Source organism: Oryza brachyantha, chromosome 6 (assembly GCF_000231095.2).
Source record: "Oryza brachyantha chromosome 6, ObraRS2, whole genome shotgun sequence".
In the NCBI taxonomy this organism is placed as follows: Eukaryota; Viridiplantae; Streptophyta; class Magnoliopsida; order Poales; family Poaceae; genus Oryza; species Oryza brachyantha.
This window is the reverse complement of record NC_023168.2, coordinates 7595622-7619702: the sequence shown is the minus strand read 5'-3', so window position 1 is coordinate 7619702 and position 24081 is coordinate 7595622. Positions and strand designations below refer to the sequence as shown.

General features: G+C 39.5%; 2 protein-coding genes, 1 long non-coding RNA gene and 1 pseudogene across 3 annotated transcripts; 1 reads left to right on the top strand and 3 right to left on the bottom strand.

Moving 5' to 3' along the window:
• Positions 1-1576: 1576 nt before the first annotated feature.
• Positions 1577-2605, top strand: LOC107304455. The gene is made up of 3 exons (XR_001550541.1): positions 1577-1729; positions 1818-1910; positions 2082-2605. It is a non-coding gene; the product is annotated as an uncharacterized LOC107304455 (long non-coding RNA).
• A 1311-nt stretch (positions 2606-3916) lies between these two features.
• LOC107304408 (GPI-anchored protein LLG1-like) lies at positions 3917-6129 on the bottom strand. Its single transcript, XM_015838432.2, has 3 exons — positions 5957-6129; positions 5767-5832; positions 3917-4635 (listed from the first exon to the last, which is right to left on the bottom strand). The coding sequence occupies exons 1-3, from the start codon at positions 6015-6017 to the stop codon at positions 4259-4261; spliced, it is 504 nt and encodes a 167-aa protein (XP_015693918.1). The 5' UTR covers positions 6018-6129; the 3' UTR covers positions 3917-4258.
• A 7920-nt stretch (positions 6130-14049) lies between these two features.
• LOC102720337 lies at positions 14050-14724 on the bottom strand (annotated as a pseudogene).
• A 2673-nt stretch (positions 14725-17397) lies between these two features.
• On the bottom strand, positions 17398-22880 carry LOC121054689 (polygalacturonase 1 beta-like protein 2). Its single transcript, XM_040524928.1, has 3 exons — positions 22706-22880; positions 19517-20142; positions 17398-17985 (listed from the first exon to the last, which is right to left on the bottom strand). Exons 1-3 carry the CDS (start codon positions 22878-22880, stop codon positions 17398-17400), a joined length of 1389 nt encoding a protein of 462 aa, XP_040380862.1.
• Positions 22881-24081: the final 1201 nt, after the last annotated feature.

The following is a 24081-nucleotide window of genomic DNA, read 5'->3' as shown; positions in this document are numbered from 1 at the left end:
GATTCTACTGCTATATACCACCTACATTCCAGATTAGCCTCCAGGTGATATTTAAAAATTCCAAACCCTGTAGCTGCTACACTGCTACATGACCGTCGTTAACACTATACCATGCATGCCACAACTCCCAATACTCTCATGCAAATTGTCTCACTTTACTCCAAATAGAAGTGGTAATAGGTCGTCCATTTTGACGTCCAAAATTTAAGGGTTAGTTAAAACAAAGGTCAGCTGAAAATTTTTAAAGTTTGGAGCTAAAAATATAAAGACTAAGTTGTGTTGTGAAAGAACCAATAGATCTTATATCATTACACACATACCTTCAAATCGTCATACCTCTTCATCTGTATCCACAGATCATAACGAATTCACACCATGGACCATTGTCCTCCAAGGGCTAGTAATGGATTGTGAGAAGGAACCCCTCTACCATTGACTTGAAGTTGTCCGTACTTTCTCTTACATGCAGTGTTGTAGTCGACTGCACGTTGGCTAGTTGTTGTCATTGACACTATCATACTAAAGGATACATGAGCCAGAAACCACTATGGCCGCGTTCGTTTACAGAGGTAGATAAGTTAACTTACCCGGCACGGAAAACGTAGTAATAGATTAGTACATGATTAATTAATTATTAATTATTAAAAAATATAAAATAGATTAATATGATTTTTTAAAGCAACTTTCCTATAGAAAATTTTTGCAAAAAATACACTGTTTAGCAGTTCGGAAAGCATGCGCGTGGAAAATGAGGGGCTTAAGTCAACTTATAGCCCTCGCCGAACGCGGCCTATGTATAGATTGCCCTCGATAAGTGAAACATTCAAAATAATGGCATTTCCTTCGTATCCTTTGACTACAATGAAGACTTGCCCGCATTTTGGTACTTCAACTTCTTCTTGGCCTTTAAGTTGTACCACTTTGATCTTGTTAACTTGGACTTTCTATTCGTGTTCTACTTCGTGCACGTATTGTCATTGATAGAGAACCTAGCGAAGTGACTGTCCATGTGGGTGAACGTGACCAAGCGATTGCCTAGATGCAGAACCCCGCATGACATAACTGCGTGTAGGAAGAATGAACCGTTATACTCAACAAACGATATGGACGATTAAAATCAAAACATAGAGTGAGATCAAACTGTCTAAAGGGAGGGAGGTGACGGGTCGAACCTTTTAGAGCCTTAATACCATGCTCGGTGAATCACTATATGGTGTACGATAGTAATGGGTTTGGACCCATGGTTTCTTATATAACCCATTACCATTTCTAAACAGAGAAGTCGGTGCTAGAGGAGCCGGGCAGTATACCTTTGGTGACAGAGGAGGAGAAGACGCTTCGCCTGCTGGTGGGCCTGGCCCACCCACGTCACCGGTCCCCAGCCTCGATGCTTCTGTTGTTCGGCCATAGTTGGGCTCTAACCTCTAATGTGCTATATGAGGGCCATGTGTCCTCAAAGTGGGCCTTTGTGGGCTTTTGATTAGGGTCAGCATCCCAACAGTTTGCTTTCCTCACGACCCACGAGAGCCCCCTCTCCCCTCCTCCGTCCTCGCCTCGCCATGAGACCGTGCATGACTCAACTCATTCGACGCGTGTCTTCGCCACGCTAGGAGGCGGCGCGATGGATGGAACGTGCGCGCTGCTGCCACTTCTAGTTCTCCCCGGGAAAGAGAGGGTAGTATCGAGCCAGGCAAGCGAGGGAGGACCGCTGCTCTTCGGTTCGGAATGGGTGAGTCGATCTCTCACGGAGGATTTGTATATATATTGAGTATGTTTTTTTTTACCCTTTCTTGTTCTGGTTGATGCATGCCGAGTAGGCGTTGCCCCTGTCGTGCTGCAGGCTGGATCTTTGAGTTGGGATGTGAAACTGCCTCTTTATCTGAACCATTAATTTCGCTGCCTAGATGAAGGTGGATCCCCTTATTCTCTTTTCTTCTCGTGTCCATTTATCCTACAAACAAGTACTCCGTATATTCACCAATTGATAACTTAATCTTACCATTTTTCAGTGGATAACTTGTCAAATAAAGATATTTTTTTTTGGGGTGATCATATAACTAAATCAGCTAGCCTATTTGCAGGTACTAACAGCAGTCCATTTGGCTTGACCTTGAAGGCCCTACTAAGCAGCGATAATGGTGACTATGGAAGCTGCCTGCCCTCCCTTATGAGAGAATCAGTAATGCCAGATTGGTTCAATGAAATTTCACGTCTTTAAATTAGTACTCTGTTGACAAAAGGTGTTATCCTGCTTCAGCATCAGACTAGATGCATCCAATGTTTACCAATATTGTAATGCTGCTCTAGGTAACACATATATCGCAGTAATAGTTGGGTTTTATGGCCATGGTGGTTCTTGGCATACAATTTTCTAAAACAACCATTTTACAAATATTCCACTGCACTTGTACCCTAGAGGATTGACATAACTCTCAAGGTGGCCTCATCGTTTTCTCTCATCCAGGATGGTTGCCTCCGGTCATTGTTCCCTGCTACTAGATTGTCAATTCATAACAGTAATGACTTTAGATGCAATTATATCTCTTTTCAGTGGTTTGCTGAAGTACTTGAATGACCTAGTGTGGGGTATGGCTGCACTACTTATGTCGGCAACTCTAGTTATCTTGATGCAAATGTTGCTGGTGAAATTATTGAAATTGGTACTCTCGTCTCTTCAGTTCTCATACAAGATGCCATTCATAGAATAACACTACTACAATTATTATTTTACTGTATCTAAAAACAATTATTGTTTTCCTTGCTAGGCATTGTTGTGGCACCTGTTCTATCTGAAAATTAACCTCAACTTTGAGGACCAGATACATCCATTAACAACAGCTAATTATCTTGTTTCACCTTTGGTCGGTGCATATGCTCTTGCTGGCACTATTATTGGAAATGTTCTAGTCCTCTGTATTTAATGGTACATGCCAACTAATGGACAATTGTATGTGTAGTGTGACTTTCACATTGATAGCAAAGACAAGCTTAGTGATTATCTGTAGATTAAATAATAGACATATTCAGAAACTGTATTCAGAGAAGTGTGGATCTTATTTCACACATCACATGGTTTTTTATTTTTTTTTCAAGCCGCAGCTTTGTCGGGTCTGTATTAGAAGAAGGGAAATTTTACAAACCACTAAAGGTGGAAAAATATAAACTAGATTGAAGATGCCTAGGTGCCGCTCCTTACTTGAGGTCTTGGATTCCTTTGATTTCATTGTCTATGTTTAGGTGGACATCAAATTTGGAGAACAGCTGTTTGGCATTGCCAAAGGAAATTGAACAATTTTTATTAGGGACAAAGGAAATAGAACATTTTTTCTTAGGAACATATCGCTATCTGCTAAAGAAGTTTCCGATTTCAGTAAACTCCTCTGACATGTAATTGAAGTGCATAACTTTATTAGTGTGGAAGACTGGTTTAAGTTATTTTACCATTGAGATCTAGAGATAGTGTTGTACTGCTACTTTGGATAATAAGCATGTAACGCTTAAGGATGATTCTAAGTTCTAATTGTCTAATATTGATATGTTCAATCTAATGTATTGGTTGATGTGTTCAAAAGCACTTATGGGGCAATCATGGAAAGAAACTCACGTGGAATCAGTTGATTGTTCCAGCTGCAAACATTTACTCTTGGAATCCCAGTTCAACCTAAGCCTGTAAGTGGCGCGGCTGTGGCTTGCCCGCCCCGCGCCTGCCTGCCACATGACCCACATCCATATACCAACTAGACTTGGAGGCTTGCATCCATACAAGCAACTCACAAACCATAAAGCTCATAAATTTCTCACTGAATTAGCATTAATGTGAGTACAGTATCATGTCATACTAACGTAGACAAATTAAAAACTAATATATGTGCTCTTGAATACTTTGGAATAGAAGAATTATTCATGATGCTTTGTATGACATGTCCAAGTACTTTCATTGCAATTGCTCTCAACTCAGCTTGAATAGCTTATGATAAACAGGCGTTAAGCTTGCACTCCTAAGGATCTGCAGGTTGACAAAACAAGAGCCAAATAGCACAATGTAACCTGACCCACATTAGTCACATGCACTCACACCAACACCATAGATATTTGTAAACCAATTTATATTAATAAATCAATTTACAAGCTAATTATTTATCACAAAATATTAATCATGACTATAATCTTCCAGACATAACTTCTCCCACCGCAACTCTCAGTCACAGGTCCATTCTGTATATATAACCGTGCATCTTTACCACCATCCATGATTCAGTCAGCACAACAATAGCATCATCATCCCGAGTCCAGATACAGTTAAGGTCATCACCAGCGAGCACATCTCTGGCATGCTCCCATGGGCGCCGCTGCTTCCTCCACTGCCCGTTTGGTCAGAACTGCCGCTGACATTGCAAGGTAGCCCATCTTTATCACCTCGGCACTCGCTGGCGAACAGGTCCGGCGGATAGCCTCCGATGAGGTTCAGGTAGCTGAACATCGTCTCCGCGCAGCTGTTGCTCCCGTCGTTGAGATACTGGGTGAAGTTGCAGGCGAACTCCGTGAAGGGCGGGCAGCAGAGGTCGGGAGGCCATGGCGATTTGCAGCTGCTCGTGATGCCCGAGTAGTTCTGTGTCCCGAAGTTCACGGGGCAGTCTGGGGGAAGAAGAAGATGGTATCAGCAAGGGCATATCTAGGCGCATAGCTATATATGTTATGGCTGCAGTGATATGGTCTTTATTTTACCGGGTGTAATTATCTGTCTCTATTATATACGAGGGGTTCCCCGGTGCGTTCTATTGGAAGTAAAATTTAATTGACATCGTTGATCTATTTTTTATCGAACGATTATGATTAAATTATACTACCAATAATATTGGGTGCAGTAGAAATTTGAAGGAGTGATGTCGTCTTTTTTATTATCTTTATTAAAAAACAAAATTACAAAATATTACTGATCGATTAATTAACCAAGTAAAAAATAACCTTTTTAATCGAGATTAGTTGTATAATACTAGATCTAGTATTATATATGTATAAATTTTTGGTACTAAAAATTAATTTTTAAGGATGGTGAAAAAAACTCTTGAAATTAAGCAACGTCAACAGTGATGTAATGTAAGTAGACGGGTGATGTTAAATTGATATCAAGCATTATTGAGTCCTAGATAGAAATTGAACATTTATGAAAAAAATAGTTTTAGATTATTAGTTTATTTTGTTTCGGATGCAGTTCTTTGTTTGCAGGATCTAGTTCCGTGAAGGGAGCAAGTACGTTAGCAATAAGTTTTGAGGAAAACCACGGTGGGACTGTTTTTCTAAGAATTCATCATAAACCTGGAACTCCTCGTCAACAAATTTTTTTGCTGTAATCCAAATAGAATTTAGTTTATTATTACATCCTTTTATATATATGCGAAAAAATCTGAACATATTTATAAAACATATATATATTTATATAACGATACGTGGTTAAATTTAAATAGGGCCAAAATATTTTACAATGCAAAACGAAAAGAGTACTCTGAATGTTCAGCTTGTGGGACCTTAGAATGTCCTGAGACGTATGTGGGACATCAAGCCATTTTCTTTCTAGATCTACCACTGGATATCAGATTACCAGCAATGTTTTCTTTTAGTCAATACTATAGAATGATGGACATGGATACGATCATTCAGTACTGCCTTAAGTTTGCTAATAAACTCTGGGCATGTTAACAAAAAAAAAAAAACCGAGCTGTGCAAAGAAGAGAACTTATGGAGAGGCCATGGTACATAACTACATACCCTTCTTGGTCTGCAGCAAGTTCCTCCTTATCATCGATCCACCACTCATCACCTGGAGCATCCCATCTGTTCAATCGAAATCCATACCAAGAACACAAAGCCAAGAACTGACCGTCGTCAGAGATTCGGAGACAGAGAAAGGGGCACTGGTATCAGGAGCCAAAGAATTAGTTGTAGCTAGGAGACTGACCGGACAAGATGGGAGGAGACAAGAGGAGGAAGAACAAGAACACAAAGTTCTTCAGAACCATGGCCTGAGAGAGACTCACTTTATTGCTTCTGCTTGACTTGAGAGACTCAATTAGTATAGCGTTTCTCCCTCTTCTGCTGGTAAATTAGACAACGCGAGAAAGCGGCGAATGCTATGGTCTATGGACATGGATGGCATATCGATGGTGATGCGTCAATACCGCAAGCTTTGATGGGTGCGGGTGCCCGTGTCAGCACGGCAGTAGTGCTTCCGTTTACATCAGTTGTTGATGAGCACTAATGTCCAAGTTGGTTTGCAGTGCGACATTCCTGTGGATGAAATGCAAGCTTTCGTTGCATTAGCGTTTTAGCACTTTAGTAGGGGCGTTGGAGTCTTTTCCCAAACATACTTGACAAAAGGTCACCATCAGCGCCCATTTAAATGTCAAGTTCTAAGGGCCAGGATGAAACCTCTTAAAAACCTATTTTAAGAACTAGTTAAGAAGTTCCAAGGATATGAAAATTTAATGATTTGTCAAAATAACGAACTAAACGAGCAAGCAGCTAAATGTTCAGCTCGGCTCTACTCATTAAGAATACGAGTGTAAGTTACATGAACCAAGCTTTTTATCTAAGTTTTGAGCATTTTATCCGTCTCTATTTCTTCGTAGTTTATTAAGAATAAGAGTGTGAGTTGTATGAACCAAGCTTTTTATCTAAGTTTTGAGCATTTTATCCACCCATATTTCTTCGTAGTTTATGCTCCACTCATTAAGAATATGATCGATGAGAAATATATATATATATATATATATATATCATGTCAACTTTTCTTTGATCCTTTTTTAATATCTGCCAAAAGTTCTGCAGTAGAGAACCAACGAGATAAAAGCAAACACGCCAACTCTTTTTTAAAGCTGCTTTCGTTCGTTAAATGAAGATAAAATATGAAATATTATCTGATTGTTGTTAGAACTATTTTAGTTAAAAGTTTACTTTAATAATATGAGATGATCAACATCTAATTTTTTTATAACAAAATACAACATTTAATAATTTAGAAAGCATGGGCATAAAAAACGACGGAGTGTTTAGCTTATTCATAGAAAAAGGCAAACACCATATTTACAAACGAAAAATAATTTGTAAATAAATTTTTTACACACTAATCTTAGGGTTCTAACAACCAAGGCTGGAAAATAAAATTTGGTGAAAGAAACCCTAAAATCGATGTTTAATTTAAGATTAAAAATTAAAATTTTAGTTTATAAGCATAAGGGAAAATAAGAAAAAATACGAAGTGAATGTAACCCCAGGGTGCCACGATGGCCTATGATGTAATGATTTTGCTGCAAAGGATGACGTATGCATCAATAATTAACATGATAAAAAATAAGAAAAAATACGAAGTGAATGTAACCCCAGGGTGCCACGATGGCCTATGATGTAATGATTTTGCTGCAAAGGATGACGTATGCATCAATAATTAACATGATAAAAAATAAGAAAAAATACGAAGTGAATGTAACCCCAGGGTGCCACGATGGCCTATGATGTAATGATTTTGCTGCAAAGGATGACGTATGCATCAATAATTAACATGATAAGGTGTTTTGCCATGTAGATAAGGAAAAAGTGAAGATGATGCTGTGAGTGGGAAGAAAGTATTATATTCCCTTGTTCCCAACACCAATATTTCAAAATATATACAAACTGCCAATTTGTTGGAAATTCAACTTTGTAATGCAATGAAAGAGATTTCAGTATTGGGGCATCACGAAGATTACTTTCTTTGCAGGGGCAAAAGATTATAGACAATATCTTCGAGGTATTTAACTTTTTGCCACTTTTAAAAATAGACGATAACAGATTTATCACTCGCTGTCAATGATACGTGGGCTCTCATGTGTCTATGACATGTGGACCCAATGACAAATCTGTTATGACCAAATGTAAGAGTGACAAAAATTTGTTATTCCCAATATCATATGAGAACACAAAGTGTACAGCTAGCTACAGAGTTTTCATTTCACCTATTTCAGCCCAACGGCCCTTCAGTTCTGGATGTTTACTACTAGTCCGAATCATTTCTACCCCATTTCTCTCCCAATTGCTTCCTCTAAGGGCCGCCAGTTCGTGTTGGACAAAAGACAAAATATTGGATTCCTAAAAAATAAATTTCTACGAAAGGAATTCAAACTATAGGAATAAAGTAGGATGGAAATTCAGGTACGGGTACCCGATCCGACGGGGACGGGTACGGGTACAATTTTTTACCCGTGGGTAGTACCCGTACCCGATCCAAATCGACGCGGGTTTGGGTACGGGTATTTTCCCCACCCGCAGATAACCCGTCGGGTACCCGAACTTAGCCCACATATTAAATTTTGTCTAAGAACTTATTATGTTATTCATGTACTAATATTTGTGATGTACTCTCTTTTAGCTAAAAATTTTGATATGACCTATGTATTATATGTTGTATTTGCTGAACTTTTTATGTCTAATACAATATTGTATTATAAGCAGTATATTTGGTTTGTTATATATGTTGAAATGATTATTTTGATGTGCTTTTGATATGTGAAATGGTAGACCCGATGGATACCCAATACCCGTCAGGTACCCGACGGGTACATGTATCAAATTTTACCTACGGATACGGGTATGTATAGGGAATTCTATGCGTAGCCTTCAAGTTGTCCGGCGAGTAATTGCTCTACCAGCACTAAACATGTCCCGTTGCCATCCCTAGAATAAAGTATAGAAAAACCAAATAAATTTTCCTTTCTGCAAGCTGTAAAGAGAAAACAAAGATAAATTTTCATCGATTCTTTGGAAAATTTGATATTGATTGATGTGGGCATGCACTCTTATTCTTACACTTTTCTTATTTATATGGGTTAAAATATATCCAAACCGAATAGATCCTAAAAGGATAAGCACACTAAATGTGTTTAAACTTTATATTTCTAGGCATGGAATTTCCACTCACTATGTAGTTGTTGACGTCAAAATATGAACGATGACATGTTACACACGTAGGCCTAGGAGTCACTTCTCATAACGCTTCAGTGCAGGACAAAAATCTTAGAAACCAGACATGCCAATAAGTTTGATGCTGTAATTGACAAGATATGAAAAAGACAGGAAAATTATTAAATCTAAAGCCTCCATCGGCCAGATAGCCGATATCGCCTCAGGACCCTAGCTGATATGTTAGACAATCAGCTTTACAAGAATTTCATGATACGTTAGACAATATGTCTTATCGACTGAATTATGAATAGGATAACAACTAAATAGTTCAACCGACTAATTTATCCTAAAGATCGGATTTAACCGAACAATCTTAAGATTAACCAACCGATAGGACATTGAACGTGTAAACAAAAGTAAAACTAGATTGCTAGACTAATTACCAACATAAAACAATAATAAACGATCTCATACATACTCACATCAACCTAGAAGATCAGACTAAACCAAGACAATTTAGATTTAAACATAACCATGAATGAAATCAATGTAATATTGCAATGTGCAGGGAATTAACTACCAACCCGGCGTAATTCATTGACTCATCTATTAAATTTAGTAGATCCGACAAGCTTTTATAGATAGATCAGACCAAATCGAGATAGTATGCAGTCTAATTCGATATAACTGTAGAAAACATGAAGATCTATAAACTTGACAAGCAAACCGATGAATTACTTAAGATAATACTGGCTAGAACTCCAGCAATAAGATCGCACGAGTATTCTATCCGATCTGGTAATATAAACCTAGTCGACTAGATTGATCGGACCAAACTGAGGCAGAACCAAGTCAACCAAATTCATATTGAAAAGTCGAATAAAGAACTGGTGAAACCTTGATTGAGAACATGGTACTACTTCGAACCAAGAAACAGATCAAAAGCAATAACAAGCCTTAGATAACTCGTCGAACCACTAGATAGGAGATCGGACTAAATCGAGGCATTCCTATCCAGCCGATCAACGAGACAACTATCACGAACTACATTGCAAAGCTGACAAACCACGTGCCAAGAGCTCGCTCCTGTCGAAAAGATTGGTGATACGCCGAATACGTGTTAATCAGATGTGAGTTGATGTCTTTACAAAGCTACCAAGTGCTATATTTATACCCCGAGAAATATCTAATCTAACCGGACATGGATTCGTATCTAATAACTAATCTATTACACACAAACTCTAATTAGAGATAAATCTTAAACAAATCCTAATACATAGATAAAACTAAGTTACATAGACTCTAATTACACCTAATTCTATCTGCATAGTTTTCAGGCCCAATTGGACTCTGTCCCCTATCGCAGTCAAACTCCATCGGTTGTATCTGAGTCATATTCCATTTAATCCTTGTCTGATTGTCTTGCTTTCCATCCGATTCGGTCATTAATCACCGTTTAACTCCCAATGGTACTTTTCTAAATTCTAGCGTTAACACATACCCCTTAATTTTGGAATAATTTTATTGCTCCGAAATTTCGTCTATTGTAACTGATTTCCTTTATTGGCTCGTTTTAGTTTCAACCATACAGTCTAATAGCTACCACTTCTTGCGCATTGTGCTAACGATCATCTTCCCGTTGGCTTCCTCTATAAGTATTCCACCTTCCCTTGATTATGCCATTCTTGCCTTTGCTTGCATTCTCTTCCCCAAGCTCTTGCGAACCCTTGCGCATCATTCTCCTCATTGCCTTGCCCCTTTGTGCCAATCCGCCCCCACTCAAGATCACCGTCGCCGTTTGAGTTCATCTTCGCCTGAACCCCACATCTCCACCGTTCAACCTCACTGGCTTTGTCGAGTTCATCCCCATTGACCACAGTTACTTCCTATGAAATCCCCAAGGTAAACTCCCTTCTCTTCACTCTTCTTATGCTGCATTTTAATTTCCACCTCGATATATTCTATTTTTTCGCTTTTCTCTTACCTAGGGTTTACTGTTCACCTTTTCCCTTTCTTTGAATACTTGTAATCTCTTAGCCAATTATCTCTTCACGACATTCATTAGCTTGCTAGCACCTTGCACACGTTGTGTTTTAGTCATAGCCCTCTCATTTTATTTTCTTGTCTAGAATCAGAAACACCATATTCTCATCCGCTGTCCTAGCTACCAATATTGTTTCCTTGGCCCAGTAGGCAACCCTGATCCCATAGACATCATCTCTTCAGAGGCTAATTGAATTTCCTTCAAGAATGCCTAGTTAAACACATCAGACTGGACAAAGTCCTTTAGATCTTTCCCTAGCTCCTTGACTGGTTGGAGACACTGGCATTCCAGGGTATAGAAGGCCCATGGCACCCAATGGGAAGAATTAGACATAAGGCACTGCATCGGCCTGTCTTTATTAGAAATGGAAAAGGATGAGGCACTATTGGTCGGTGCATCTTATTTCTGGTCAGATGCCCTCAACTCTTTCCTTTGTGGGCACAGTCCAATGACCCCCGCTCTGATGGATGTGATGATGTTCACTGGTCCCAACATTACTGCCACTACCAATCCTTACAAGCTGAGGAACAATACCCAGCATCGGCTGCAAACTAAGAGAGCAGAAGGATGGTCGAAATATATCAACATGCATCAAAAACCCTCCGTGCCAGTGGATCAAAGTGAGCACAGCGCCTTCCTCAACCTTGGCTCGAGCGATTTTTTTTCTGTGGTCAGACTCTAGGACCCACCACCAACATGGAGTGCCTAGCAGAACAAGAAGCAGATAACATCGTGTTGCCTCTTTGCCAAATAACCTCAGGGGGGCAGTTAACCGATATACTGGCACGTCTGGATTTCCCCATCGACACTTTGATCAATGGCGCCGGGCCGATCAGGTCGAGGATTGAAGAAATACAAGATCAATTGCCTGACGATCTGATCGATGCCATTGCGCTAGCTAGATACATTGAGTCTCACCGATTACCTATGCTCTGGGCTCGTCAACGCATTGCCGATCGAGCCTCCCAAATCCTTGCTCAAGCGAAGCTTCAAGCCGATTGGCAACAGGCCGTAGCCAAAAAAACCAAGTTACACTACTGGGAAAAGCATTATCGCACGGGGCCGAAAATGATCTTCGCAGGCGGGGCGGTCACCTGCCTATACGAAAAGGACTGTGAAAATCACCAATCTTCGCAGGCGGGGCAGCCATCCGCCCGTGAAGATAATTTTCGCAGACGGGCGTTGGTCTGCCTGTGAAAATAGGAAACTGCCGCCTGTGAAGATAGGTAGAAATTTTTGATATTTAATAATAATTTGCCTGTTAATAAAAATTCTTGCAAGTAGATTATTATGTACATATATTGGAAGATTATCAAGCATTTGGTACTGAGAAATTTACATATATTGCATAACTCAAAAGTGTTGCCAAAATATATATATTACAATATTTTTATACATTGTTACTTCAAATACATGTGTAACAACATGGAACCCTTCATCCTTTTTATTCACGCTTCTCTCGCCCTTCCTTTTCTTCGCCTTTGCTGACTATTCGTTTTTCTTGGAGCCGGTTATGTCAGCTGGGACCTCGTCGTCTTTGGAGAATCTTTTATCTTCGGCTACCGTTTTGATCGTCGTGGCGCTGTTTCCTACGAGAAGATACATATCAAAGTTTCGAATTAGCTTAGCTAATAGTTATCACGGTGATCTGTTTACATATGAAGTTCACTTACCCCTTCTTTAGGGGGGATGTAGTTTTTATCGCCTTCTTCACCGTCGCCATTTCTCCTTCTCTTCGGGCTTGGGCTTGGACAACGATAGCTTGGCGACGAGTACATGCATAATTGTAGAATGTTTTAATAAAAACTTGTGTACATAATTGTAAATTGTAATAAATAAGTACAAACTAATTGGCTAAATTAGTACGAACAAATTTGATAAATTAGTACAAACTAATTTGCTAAAAAATTAATAAGGTGATCATATCATCCACATGTTATAAAAAAAATTGAACATACCCTCCCAAATGTTATTAAAATTTTCTAACAAATTCACATATCCTGCAAAAATTAAACATACCCTCCCAATTTCATTCACATATTACCCACTTCCCAAAATCACATTCACAATTAACATATAACCCCCACATGCACATATATAACCCCCAATTTCATTCAGATATCACCCACATTCCTAAATTTGCATTCACAATTAACATATCCAACAGCAAGACCAGTTTGGACCTTGGAGCACCGAAAGCCGAGCACCTTGTCATCCATTGGCGAGATGCCAACGCGGCACACCTTGGCCGCCTCTCCCCGGTGCGTCAGCACCCGTAGAACCGTCACCCACCCCTTGACCACCAGCAACGAGTCGACCTCCATCACCGCTGCGGCTACCGGCTATGGCTGCTGTTGCTGCACGTAATTAAACCAAATTATCAGAAAACTACACGCTTAAAGTGTTAAATCACAGAACTACAAAACTAACATCAATTTTATAATAATACTATGAATTTAACGTGAAGTATCACAAAACTACATATTAAAAGTTAAGTTAAAACAAAACTAGATATTTTATAGTTCAATTCCCCACCACCATTGTTTTTTTAGTTCTAAGTATTGTAGTCTTGTGATTAAATTGGAGTTAAACCGTATGTTGTGATAACCTTGCGGCACTTCTCCTTAAACATATAGTTCTGTGATAAAGTTAATATTAAATATGTAATTTTGTGATATTTTGATCAAAATAGCAAAAAGGAAAGAAACAAGTATCCAAAACTATAAAAAAAAAACTCTAAAGGGTTCAAAATGCAATTCACTCTTTTTATACGGGCTGTGATTTGATTATGTCATTCTCTGTGCCTATCTTTCAGCAACGTGCTCTAATATACTTATAGTTCTTTCCAAAAAGGCTTGAACGTGCATTGATCTATTCACATAGTCAATTTCATTTCTGAGTGGGGCTAATTAGTTTATAACATCTACCATGTAGATTGCCTTTTACTACCAGTCCACTTATCGGATCACTTCAATGACAAAATTTAACTCCACTCCTGTGCATGCACAGAATTCAAAAACACTAGAAAAAGGGTAAACTGAACGTCATTGCGATGAACTCAAACAGAATGGCTAAGTGGCTACCCTTTCACGCATTTGCTCTTTTTTAATAAAAAGTATTGATTTTTTTGGATTAGTGAGTGACTGAGTGTGCCGTGAGAGTAGCGGCCGAAACCTTACGTGGAAATCGTTGTTGACGAGCATGCCAACGGCGCTAAAGGCCGTGGCGACGAAGCTGATGCCAAGCTGCATCTCCATGATGAGCGTGTACGTGACGGCGCCGCGCGCGGCGGCGTGCCGCGCCTGGCTGAGCTCCATGGCGGGGAGCACGAGCCCGTACAGCGCCGCGGCGCCGAGCGTCATGGCGAACCCGAGGACGCAGTACTGCACGCACGACACCCCCGCCGGCCAGTCCCCTCGGCGTTCATCCCCAGCATGGCGGCGCCGACGCTAAGCAGCACGACGGCGTTCACCGAGAACGCCGTGAACCTCTGGCGCACAAGCAGCAGCATGAACGCGGCCGTGAAGGCCAGCTGCGTGGAGATGAGGATGGAGGAGGTGGACACCGGGAGGTAGGCTAGGTCTTAGGCGTAGAGGAGGGTCGTCGAGGCCGGTCATGAGCCCGACAGCGGCGGACGAAGCCAGGAGGCGGGGCGTCATGAGAAACAGCGGTGTCGTGGCTGCGCCGCCGTCCTCCTCCTGGCGCCAGCGGCGGGAGCAGTAGGAGAAGCAGAGAGCCTCCTCCCCTCAGCCCGACGACGACGCCGCCTCCGCCTCGCCCCAGCTCGCACGCGGTGGAGGCCGGCGACGGTGGATGGGCGGCGGTGGAGGCCGTGGCGCCGAAGGTCGAAGGTCGGCGCGCGCGGAGGATGGTGGCGGAGGACGACGGTCGGAGGGCGATGGCGTAGGCGGGCGGCGGCGGAGGTTGGCGTGCAACGAAAAAATTGGCAGCCTGATGGCGCCAAAATTTTTAGGGTTCCCGCCTGGACTTAGAAATTTTGGCGCCGCGGGCGGGGCCTTATATAAGGAAACTATCTTTGCAATCAGGCGGTCCACGTGTGCAAAAACCCTTTTTACTATCTTCGCAAGCGGTCCGTCCGCCTGCGAAGATGTAACCACTACACGGCATAACTATCTTCACAAACGGTCCATCCGCCTGCGAAGATTGTTACCGATGTGAATATATTTATTTTAAAATCTTTTTTAATTTATTTTTGTTATTTGAAAATGTCTAAAGTAGTTGTAATAAAAATAGTAATTGTACATACAAATATACAAACCTTAATATTATTAGTTTAATTTTTTTACACAGACATGCCAAATTAGTATATTAGGAAAATCTAATCAAATCATATCGTCGACATATTACAAACTAATATAATTATTATTTGATTGCACCAAATAAATAGACATTAAAAAATTTATTCTCTCTCATATTTATATGGCAAGATCTAGATCTAGAACTAGGAGGTGGATGTGATAGCAAAATAAAAAAGATGAGAATTTTTGTTACCACATTAAACCACTGCAACAAGAGGCATCAAGTATTACACATACATCTAACATCAACATATCAAAAGAAAGTAAATTAAAAAACATGGAGCTTTTCCTTCGCATCTTTGCATGCATAAATCCATCACAAATTGAGGTCTATAAGCTTAAAATTTACATACCTAGTATGGAAATGAGTAAATCTAAGCACCGTAGAAACATCCCCCGAAGATTTGAAGTTCAAAACCCCCCTATATTTAAGTCACATTAGGAGAGAGAAACTTCAGAGAGAATAAACTTGACTCAGGGAGGAAGAAGACTATGTAGGGGCATCTTTGCAGGCGGGTCATATAAGCGGCGCCTGGGAAGATCCATCTTCGCAGGCGACGCTTATATGGCCATCTTCCCAGGCGCCGCTTATATGACCCGCCTGCAAAGATCAATCTTCGCAGGCGAACCGCCCCCTCCACCCCGGATACATTTTTTGCCGGCGGGATTTTGGGTCTGAAGGTCATGCCCGCCTGCAAAAATCGAACCCCTACGATGCGGAAAATGAGTTTTCTAGTAGTGTTAGACGAACTCAAATCGTCTGCGCCAGGGATATCGGCCATCGTTGACGAGCTGAAGATGAAAAAAGCCGACCTAGAAGCGCAGCTGGCTCGAGTTATTGAGAGTATTTCCTCCGAAGAACAGAAGCTAGCCAACCTGCCGTCGACCATCACCACCCAAGAATAGGTCTTGAAGTTTGCCGCCCAAAAAACGGTCTGCATCCACCGATCAATCATTACTATTCCTGGCACTGACGATGACAATTTGAAGATCATAAAAAATGCCGATGGTGTTAGCCTGCATGCGATTGCGGCTCTCAAGAAATACTTGGGCTTGTAACTTCTGAACCACTGTCCTTCTATCAAACCTCCTTGTAATTTAACGATGATGCTTTTGTTAACACTTTGTTTACCGACAATATAACTCCTACTGTTTCTGTTTAATTTGCAATGAATATGTGTTTAGGGTGATATATGAACATCGACCATCTTAAGGCTATACTTAGTTGTATCGGATTTTGCGTTAATTGGCTTACCTAATCACGAGTTAATCCAATCATTTGAGTAGTATTTTTTCATAGACTTGTTGTTCAAAGCTCTCCCTAATACTTCTCCATCCAAACTTTTAAGCATATAGGTATTCCCTGGTGCGCACTTGTGAATCCGATAAGACCCTTCCCAATTAGGTGACCACTTGGCAAAAGCATTGTCTCTAGACCTATAGGCAGCACTAACTTCCATACCAATTCCCCTTCTTTAAAGTTTTTGATATAACCTTTTTATTGTAGCGTCTTGATAAAAGGATAAGCATAGGAAATGTCTTTAAAATTTATATTTCCAGGCACGAAATTTCCATTCACTATGTAGTTTATAAGTAATTAAAAGCTACTCAGTAGACGCATGAGATAAAATCCAATTTAAATATCTAAGATACAGTCCAAAATTTCAATAAAAACTATGTGGTGACCAAGCAACATAAGAAATTTCTATTAACGACTCGACTAAGATTATTGCCATAAACAATGCAACATATGGATTATGAGGAGACCAGTGACAAAGATTGGCATATTTATTGAACATAATTTAAACGCCATCAGACTCATGCCAACTGCCAAGTGACCAATACCCAGTCTTCAACAATTCTTTTTGTCATGGATTTTTCACACATGCATGTTTCACTCTAACCAACATTGTCCATACACTTTCACTACATTTTTTTAGGAACAGAAAATACACACACACACAAACACTGACACAGTTTCTATTACATTTTTTAGGGCAGAAACATACAGTCATACACACACTCTTGAGTATCTAGTCCAACATAGAACTAGCAATGCCTTTATTTCACCACGAGAGATTGCCTTTGAATTTGATAAGATCACTGCACAGCTGCACGGCCATCACCTTGCTCAACGATGGGGACCCAGATGACGCTGCTCTTGGGGAGGAAATGGCACGGTGCCACATCCCCTGGCTTGGCTCGCATGGCTAGCAAGAACGGGTGTTTGGAGCTCCACCGCGACGTGTTGAGGTGGCACACCGCCAGCACCTCCATCGCCGTCAGCTCTGCGCCAGCGTCCCTGCTTGCTAGCGCCACCGAGTAGGCCCTGGTGGCCGGCCCGGCCATGTGGCAGTAGAACACCGCGTACGGGTACGTCATGTCGTGGCAGGTCACCATCTTACCGGAGGCGGCCTCGACCGGCAGCATGCCGGCGGTGGAGAGAGCGTGCAGGCGACGTGTCCCGAGGAGGGACATGGGGAGCTCCACGAGGTCCTCCATGGAGGTGGCGCAGCCGGCCTTCCTCCTCTCTCCGGTGAGCTGCCATGGGCTGTCGCATTTCTCGAGCACCCACCTCATCTCGTCGGCGATGGCGTCGGAAGCCGGCGCAAACATGGAGAGGATGTCGCCGAGGCGACTGATGGAGAACGGGACGGAGTCGGCGACATCGTGGCGCAGCAAGGGAGGCTAGAAGGTGGTCTGTGGAATGGTGGGTGTGATCACTGAGACTGTTCTCAATGTGTCTTCAAGGAAGAAGACATCTACAAGTCTCTGCAGGTTGCTGTGGTTGTGATCATGTTCTTGTCCTCCTAGGGGAAAAAAGGAAAAAAAGACATTCATGTTTTTCATTGGAATTCATCTAATTAACGTGCATTGACACTTATCAAGATATTCAAATTTGTGTAATTTCAGTTATCTAAATGAAACTGAAATTATAGGTTCCTCTTCATTGTTGTACATATTGCTACATACAGAGAGAATTTGTTTATAGGTATGGGTGCAGGCGTGCAGCTATGCAGCAAATGATTTTAGATATTTTAAACAAATATATGTACCAACTTTTTCATAATGCTTAGGTTGATTTAATTGTGGTGAAAATCCTAAGAATATATTTGTTTATTCAATTAAATGCTTGTGTTCTTCGTGGGAAAATTGTATAAATTAATATACACATAATTGTCTGCAGTTTTAATTAGACAGTATTGCGCCAAGCACCCAATTTGTTTGTTACCTTTAGTAGTCTTTTGATCCTTTTCATTGTATGATTTGTATGAGAATGTGACCTTCCTTCGGTTCTCTTCAACCTGCAGAATATAGGAGAAAGTAAGCTTTCGTCGATCCATTTCATTTTGCAGATCATAAGAGAACATAGACTTCTTTTGATCATCTTCATTCTTCATATCATAAGAGAAGAATGTCATACTGTTTTGGTCATCTTCGTTATGTAAATCATATGTTACATTTTTTCTATCCTCATTACTTGGTGGATTATATGGCAATGTTACATTTTTTTTGGTCATCTTCACTGCATGAGCTATATGTGACATTCTTTTGATCCTCTTTACTTAATGGATTATATGAGAATGTTACCTTATTTTTGTCATCTTCACTATATGAATCATATGTGACTTTCTTCTGATCCTCTTTAGTTAAGAGCTTGCATGATAATGTTGCCTTATTTTGTTCATCTTCATGGTATGGCTCATATGTGACCCTTTTATGATCTTCTTTACTCAATGGCTTATATGAGAATGCTACATTAATTTGGTCATCTTCATTGTATGAGCCATATGTGACCCGCTTCTAATTCTCTTTACTCAATGGCTTGTATAATAGTGTTATTTTATTTTTGTCATCTTCGCTATATGATCCATATGTGACCTTCTTCTGATCCTCTTTACTCAGTAGCTTGTATGATAATGTTACCTTCTTTTGGTCGTCTTCACTGTATGGCCCATATGTGATCTTTTTTTGATCTTCTTTACTCAGTGGCTTGTACGATAATGTTACATTCTTTTGATCGTCTTCACTGTATGGCCCATATGTGAGCTTTTTTTTTATCTTCTTCACTCAATGCCTTGTATGATAATGGTAACTTGATTTGGTCATCTTTATTGTATGAGCCATATGTGATCTTCTTCTGATCCTCTTTAGTCAATGGCTTATATAATAATGTTATCTTATTTTTGTCAGCTTCACTAAATGATCCATATCTGACCTTCTTCTGATCCTCCATACTTAGTGGCTTGTATAATAATGTTAGCTTCTTTTGGTCATCTTCACTGTATGACCCATATGTGACCTTTTTTCGATCTTCTTTACTCAATGCCTTGTATGAGAATGGTAGCTTAATTTGGTCATCTTCATTGTATGAGCCATATGTGACATTCTTCTGATCCTCTGTACTCGGTGGCTTGTATGATAATGTTACCTTCTTTTGATCGTATTCACTGTATGACCCATATGTGACCTTTTTTTGATATTCTTTATTCAATGCCTTGTATGAGAATGGTAGCTTGATTTTGTCATCTTCATTGTATGAGTCATATGTGACCTTCTTTTGATCTTGTTTAGTCAATGGTTTGTATGAGAATGTTACCTTCTTTTGGTCATCTTCATTGTCTATGCTATATGTTACCTTATTTCGGTCCTCGTTAATATGCCGCTTGTACGGAAAGGTGACCTTTTCATCATTTGTGTATAAAAAGTTGTTTTGAAAATGTCTACTTCCGTGTTGTGGTCCATGCATTCTTGGTCCACCAATAGAACTAGAGTCTCTAAAGCTCTGCAACTTGTCTTTTTGGGTGCTCTTCAGGTACTTGATGAGGAGCTTAGTCTTATCACCTAAAGATTGTACATATGAACACAAAAGTGATTACTATACTATTTGTTTCAACTACATATTAAAACAACATGGTAGAAAGTTATCAACAAGGTAGTATTATGGTACCATGTCGAAGTATTTTTTAGAATGTTTGATATGTTGTTTAAAAGGATTTTAGATCATGTTAAAATACACAACAGACGCGTACACCAAGTAGAAATAATCTAAAATTATATAGTGTCTGAATATGTAAGTTGAACTAAGACATTGGCATATATATGCAACTGCACTAAATGCAGTAGCTTTCAATCAATAACTAATTAACCTTGTAATTAACCTCCCATGCAATTTAATGATTTGAAATTTTATCTTTTAGACACATGCATGATATGGGGCAAGAAGATTATCTCATACTATCCATTCATGTTGGAAAATATCTAGAAATTCTCCACTGAACGAAAAAAGTACTCCCCTCAATATCCAAATTGTTGATTGCCTATACGATGCTTATATTATAGTCCAACATAAAAAAAGTATCACTGCTAAATCCTTTCTTCTTCATCCGCCTCCACTCTCTCCCATACAACATCCTTCACTTGTACCTCTTCTTTGTCCTTGTTGATGACGAGGAAGACAACAAGGCACAAGTAGGATGGTTTAAAGGATTAGTGTCATCTCTCCAAGCCCCACCACCTTTGTTTAGGGGTTACTCCAAGAATTACGAAGTGGAAACATAATTCATAAAAATTATAGTTCTACCGAGGCAATGGAGTGAACTGTTGTCTAACAACCATACCGACAACATACTCGTCCTCATGAGGGGTGGTCAACATTGGTGGCCTTGGGCCAGGTTGTTGGCTATGCTTCCTACTAAGGAATCTAGGTGGTGAGGGCATTGGTAGCATGTGTAAAAGAGCAAAATAGTGGAAATGTGGAGAAGATGGAAGGAAAGAGGACGATGCGAACGTCTTTTCTGTCTTTTCACTAACTACTAGACTAAAAAAAATTATATAGGTGAAACCAGTCTGGTTTGGAAAGGGGTAGCGTAAATGATTTTAAGTTTTAAGTCTTGAGCTTTATCTTGTTAGATATAGCCATGCAGGAGTTGAAAGGTATTTTTAGAAAACTGTCATGGTTAAGGGGTATTGAATTTGATGTCACTGCTACGGACTTGGGCATCCATGACATGCCATCTATGACGAGTCAATGTAACCCGTCACAAGTGTAGTAGGATGAACCCCTTAATAGATGTGAATTGTGAAATCATATCTGATGGGTGGTATTTATGAACCATCATGGATAGAAAATATGTTTGAAACTATAATTAATTGACAACAGGTTTAAGCACTTTGTAATTAACAGTATTTTAACATAATATCATCTTTATACCCAAATAAATGAGTTTTTACATAAATTTAAGAATTTTCCGAACTACGTTAGATGGAGACATGCCCTAAATCAAAGTTGTGCAGATGGATGAGATCTACAAGTTTGTAGTTGCCCACTTCCTTAATGAGTCATATAAAGGGCATATTTAGTTTGCAAAATTTTTTGGGTGAGTGTCACATCGGATGTTTGACACGATGACGGAAGACTATTTCAATGACTAATTAAAAAACTTATCACATATGGTGTCATGAAACCACAAGACAAAATTTTTAGGCTAATTAATCCGTCGCTAGCATATGTGAGTTACCGTGTAGCAGTTATGGCTAATCATGAACTAATTAGGCTTAAAATGTTCGCCTCCAAATTTCTTATAAATTGTGCAATTAGTTCTTTTTCAACTATGTTTAATGTTCTATACATGTGTCCAAAGATTCGATGTGACAGGTAAACGTAAAATTTTTTGGGAACTATAAGGGGCAAAGTATCAAATATCTTCTACAACTTTTAGATACAAATATGTCAAAAGAAATATACTCGATGTATATGAGTTAGCAATGGTGGTATGTGTGGGGTAAGATGCCCCGATATGGCGCAAATGCATGTCTGTAACTCGTGAAACCATGGAGTTTTTGGCTACTAAAGCATGACCTTGGCGAGATGCCTATACACAATTTAAAATAATTTCTTGGTTTTTTTGCTGCATTTAAAATTCAAAAATCATGACGTATGATCAGTGGCATGTCATAATTCTGACATGTCAGAGATAACTCATGCATGATAACTCTGGCATGTCACATATGACTAGCTTCAACAACAAAAATAACATACTATTCTAAAAAATAAATTATTCAATGGTATAGCTCTTAGCAAATAGCTCATAATATAAATGACGCTATAATTTATTCTCACTTGATATTAAAATATATGTCAGAGAAGAGATAGTTTTTATCTCTCTTCTATTTAAAAAATATATTATATCTTATAGATCTGTCGGAGGAGGCCTCATACGTGAGGTTTTCTTATGACGAAATAGATAAAGGGTTTCGTGGTGGCGTGTATCAAGATCAATCTAAAAATACTACTGCTGCCATGCACAATACTACCATAATCCCTAGAATTCAGTTAGTAATTAATTCCCAATAAGTAGCATAGGAAATTAATTAACCAGCGGCAGTGAATAATTAATTAATGTACCTGGATCAGTTGATCGTGTCAAGAGGTCGCTAATAGCTTGTGGCATCGGAACCCCGGGGAGCGCCGTTCGCCAGTACGCCGCCGGAGTCGTCGTCTCCGAGTCCGGCGCCGCCGCAGCTGCAAACCCTGGATGCTCCCAGCTGCTCCGTCCTCCTCCAACGACCTGTGCAACCATACGTTGACCGTCCATATATCGATCTTCAGATCATTGCATGTTCGTCACTCGGTTTACCATAACGACACACCCGAATGGAGCAATTTTACGATACCTGATAAGGTAACAAGAAATATTAAAATTTTATACTGAAATTTTAGTATCTTTTAGTACTACTCAAAGACTATAAAATTACTCGCACAATATATGCAGCCATATATCTTTGGGAAATTTTACTATCATTCTGAAAATATTTTTATGTACCAAAATTTACATTTAAAATATTCGTAACCTCAATGTATGCGTGGTTCCTAAATGTACTAAAGTTCAAAAATATGGTACACTCGATTCCTCATCCAAAGCAATCACATTAACCCACAATTAAGTTAGCTAGATCAAGAATATATATATATATATATATATATATATATATATGAAGCATCTATCCTACTACCAGGTGTAGCTACTCCATTTACGTCTAAGGTGTAGAAACACATCTATACATATTTTTTCTCTCCTCCAATAGAAAGTACAAACTCTATATCTGTAGTTGTATCATTCACATGAAATTTAATAGTGTCTATACTTTCTGTTGGGTGGGAGTAGAAACAATTATGAAAATATTTTTTTATCGTAGACGTACAGAGAGTAGCTACACCTGTTAGTAGGATCTAATTTATATTTATATATATATATATATATATATATATATATATGGACTCACCAAAAGAAGCGAGACAAGAGAGAGAAGCAAATCCATGTTTATAGCTTGTTGCTGTAATTGTGCTCTGCAAAATGTAGTTCAGGCAGAGCAGTATTTATATACCTAGATGCATCAACTGGAATATATGATTCTCCTGAAAGAATGTACTAAAATAATGTTATGCGTAGTTTTTTCCAGCTTAACTATTCACAATGTGGATCGTGTGACCAATATTTTCCTTTTAAAAAACAAGAAGTTATATGTTCTGGTACGACATTAATAACACACGACTATACCAACAGGCAAGGAGACAACCATATTGGATATAAAAAGGGAGAAATTCTATTTTATCTTTGAGCATGGCATCTGTCCAAAATTTCTGATTTTAGAGGATTTGGTAGCAATTATGTAATTTCATAAGCTGGATTTACTGATATGAGGGACAGGTCGGAAACACACTCTGTCCTTTTCGAGTACCGTACTCGAAACATTTTGTTCTCTTCCTACGCATGCTTCATT

Excerpts from the sequence above, each read along its gene's own strand:
- LOC107304408 (XM_015838432.2), bottom strand. The coding sequence starts at position 6,017 with ATGGTTCTGAAGAACTTTGTGTTCTTGTTCTTCCTCCTCTTGTCTCCT. Across the intron at positions 5,833-5,956 it reads GTCTCCTCCCATCTTGTCCG|ATGGGATGCTCCAGGTGATG; the intron begins GTCAGTCTCCTA and ends TCGATTGAACAG. Across the intron at positions 4,636-5,766 it reads CTTGCTGCAGACCAAGAAGG|ACTGCCCCGTGAACTTCGGG; the intron begins GTATGTAGTTAT and ends TTCTTCCCCCAG.
- LOC121054689 (XM_040524928.1), bottom strand. The coding sequence starts at position 22,880 with ATGGTTGCACAGGTCGTTGGAGGAGGACGGAGCAGCTGGGAGCATCCA. Across the intron at positions 20,143-22,705 it reads GACACGATCAACTGATCCAG|GTGATAAGACTAAGCTCCTC; the intron begins GTACATTAATTA and ends TACAATCTTTAG. Across the intron at positions 17,986-19,516 it reads GTATGGAGGATCAGAAGAAG|CCTCCCTTGCTGCGCCACGA; the intron begins GTCAGATATGGA and ends ACCACCTTCTAG.